At 66.0% G+C, this 2,300-nt stretch overlaps 1 protein-coding gene across 1 annotated transcript; it reads right to left on the bottom strand.

Annotated features, from left to right (window-relative positions):
* Positions 1-1,266: 1,266 nt before the first annotated feature.
* Positions 1,267-2,064, bottom strand: OLIG1 (oligodendrocyte transcription factor 1). Its single transcript, XM_064272971.1, has one exon. The coding sequence runs from the start codon at positions 2,062-2,064 to the stop codon at positions 1,267-1,269; it is 798 nt and encodes a 265-aa protein (XP_064129041.1).
* Between the last annotated feature and the right edge of the window lie 236 nt (positions 2,065-2,300).

The raw sequence follows: 2,300 nt of genomic DNA, 5'->3' as shown, positions 1-2,300 counted from the left end.
GCTGAAAGATGATAACACAAGCTTGTGTAAAATAATTTGTTAACGCCTGTAACAAATAAAAACCTGTGATTTAGGTAGTTTTCCAATGGGCAAAGCGGTGAGAGGGAAAACACGCCAGGCGCGTGGGTTAAAGACCCGACACCCGACAGGACCGCGCAAAAAGTGTGGCCCAGCTGCAGCCACCGCTGCAGCGTCGCCGAGCGAGGGCGGTTTGGGGTTCCCGAGTCCTGCCCCGTGTCTTCTCAAGAGGTGGAATGTTAATTAGCAATCGTGCTTTCTGACAAGCCCGTGGCTGCGAAATGGGGTGCTACGTATTTTAGTGAACTGGGATGGGAACACCGTTTGAGTGAACGACGTTTTTTTGTTTGTTTGCTTGCTTGCTTTTTAACAAGCTAAAATGTTGGTTATGCTACCTCGGGAGAGGAGAGGCGCAAAATCTCCAGTCCTAAACTGACGTCCTAAAACCCCTGGATTTAATAGCGAGTAATCTCCCCAACAAAACACCTGGTTATGCGATTCTCAAAAACAGCGTTCTAACAGCCAGGGGACAGAAGCCGGGCGACTTTCCAACCCACCACACCCAGAGGCCCTGGAGCTGACAGGCGGCACCGCGATGCCAACCGTCCGGCCACTGCACGTCTGGCCGTCTGCGACGCTGACGGTCTGCACGACTAACTGGTCTATCTTCAGCACCTTCAAGTCTGACAGCCTCCTTTGATAGGGCTTGGCCGGTGGGATCAAAGGTGCCTGCTGCCTGTGGCCGGGAAGAAGGAACGGAAGCTCCTCGTGGATCAGCCCTCTACCTCTGGCTTGGCGGGTGTTGCCCCTGCGAACGGGTGCGCTGGGTCCCCGGGAAGGTCGCTCTTCGGGCTGGCCTCCTGCTCCACTTAGGACGAGCCAATCCTGCACCCAGCTCCCCCGCACGGCGTCCTAAAGTCCACACCAACCCCGCGAACGCACAAGTCCAAGGACCAAGAAAGACGCGCAGGGTGGGGAGGGGATGCGCGCGCTTCCTGCCCAAAGCAGCTGCAATCAACTTAGAACCACAAAGGGCCCCGATGCTCGGTTGAGCCTCTGCTCCTGTCCCTTTAATTTTCCGGGGCTGGGGGTAGGGAAGGGGGTGCCAGACCGTCCTTTCCTCTGGGCGAGAAGGTTCGAAACGCCCTCCTTTCTCGGCCCCGCTCTCCCGCGGCACGGGGGCGCAGAGAAGCTGGGCGGCGGGAGGCCAGGCCGGGGCGCGCCCCGAGGCCGGGGCCGGGGCCTCCCTCACTTGGAGAACTGCGCCTGCACGGCTGCCAGGCCCAGGCCGGCGGGGACCAGGTGCGGGAACTTGCAGACGGCGCAGGTGCAGAGGCCCGGGCCGCCCGCGCCGCCGCCGGCGCCGCCGCCCGGGAGGGCGAACTGGCCACAGGGCGGCTCGTCGAGCGCCAGCGACAGGTACTTGGCGGGGCGCAGCGCGTCGGGGGGCCCCACGGCGCCGGGCGCCAGCAGCAACGAGCCGGGCGCGGCGGCGAGCAACGGCAGGCCGGCCAGCAGCAGGCGCGGCGCGGCGGGCCCGGGACCCTCGCCGAGCGCGCGCCGCAGCTCCTGCAACGAGGTGCCCAGCAGCAGGATGTAGTTGCGGGCGAGCAGCAGCGTAGCGATCTTGGAGAGCTTGCGGCCCGGCGCGCCCTGGCAGTGAGCCGCCGAGTAGGGCAGGATGACCTCGCGAAGCGCGTCCATGGCCAGGTTCAGGTCCTGCATGCGCTTCCTCTCGCGGCTGTTGATCTTGCGCCGCAGCTGTTGCTGCTGCTCCTCCTTGGCGTCCGCCCGGGCGCTCGCGTGCGCGCCCAACCCCGTCCCGGAGCCGCGCGACTCGGCCGCCGCCTCCGGCTTCTCGCGCGCAGCCTTGGGGAGGAGGGGGGCCGGCGTGGCGGAGGAGGACGTGGAGGAAGAGGAGGGTGGCTGCCGGTAGCCCACCAGCTCGTACAGGGAGGCCCCGAGCTGCACGTCTCCGGGGCGCTGTGGCCGCAGCATGGTGGCGGGGGCCGCGTTCACGCGCGCCTGGGAAACCGCATAGTACATCTGGGGGCGGTGGGGGCGGCCGAGGGCGCCCTTCGGAAACGCCCCGGGGTGGGCCTCTGGACAGTCCGCCCCTCCCCACGGACCTGCGCGCGGGAAGCCGAAGGCCCGACAACCACTCGGGCCCGACCCCTTTAAACCCGGCTTGGGAACCTGCGGGGCCGCGGGTAGCGGGGCGCAGCCAATCGGAGCGCGAGGTCGAGCACAGGCGCGCGCTCATTGGCCGCCGCGCCAGGCCA

This window comes from Loxodonta africana, chromosome 20 (genome assembly GCF_030014295.1).
Source record: "Loxodonta africana isolate mLoxAfr1 chromosome 20, mLoxAfr1.hap2, whole genome shotgun sequence".
Taxonomy (NCBI): Eukaryota; Metazoa; Chordata; class Mammalia; order Proboscidea; family Elephantidae; genus Loxodonta; species Loxodonta africana.
Note: the sequence above shows the minus strand (reverse complement) of the source record. Positions and strands in the feature narration are given on the sequence as shown.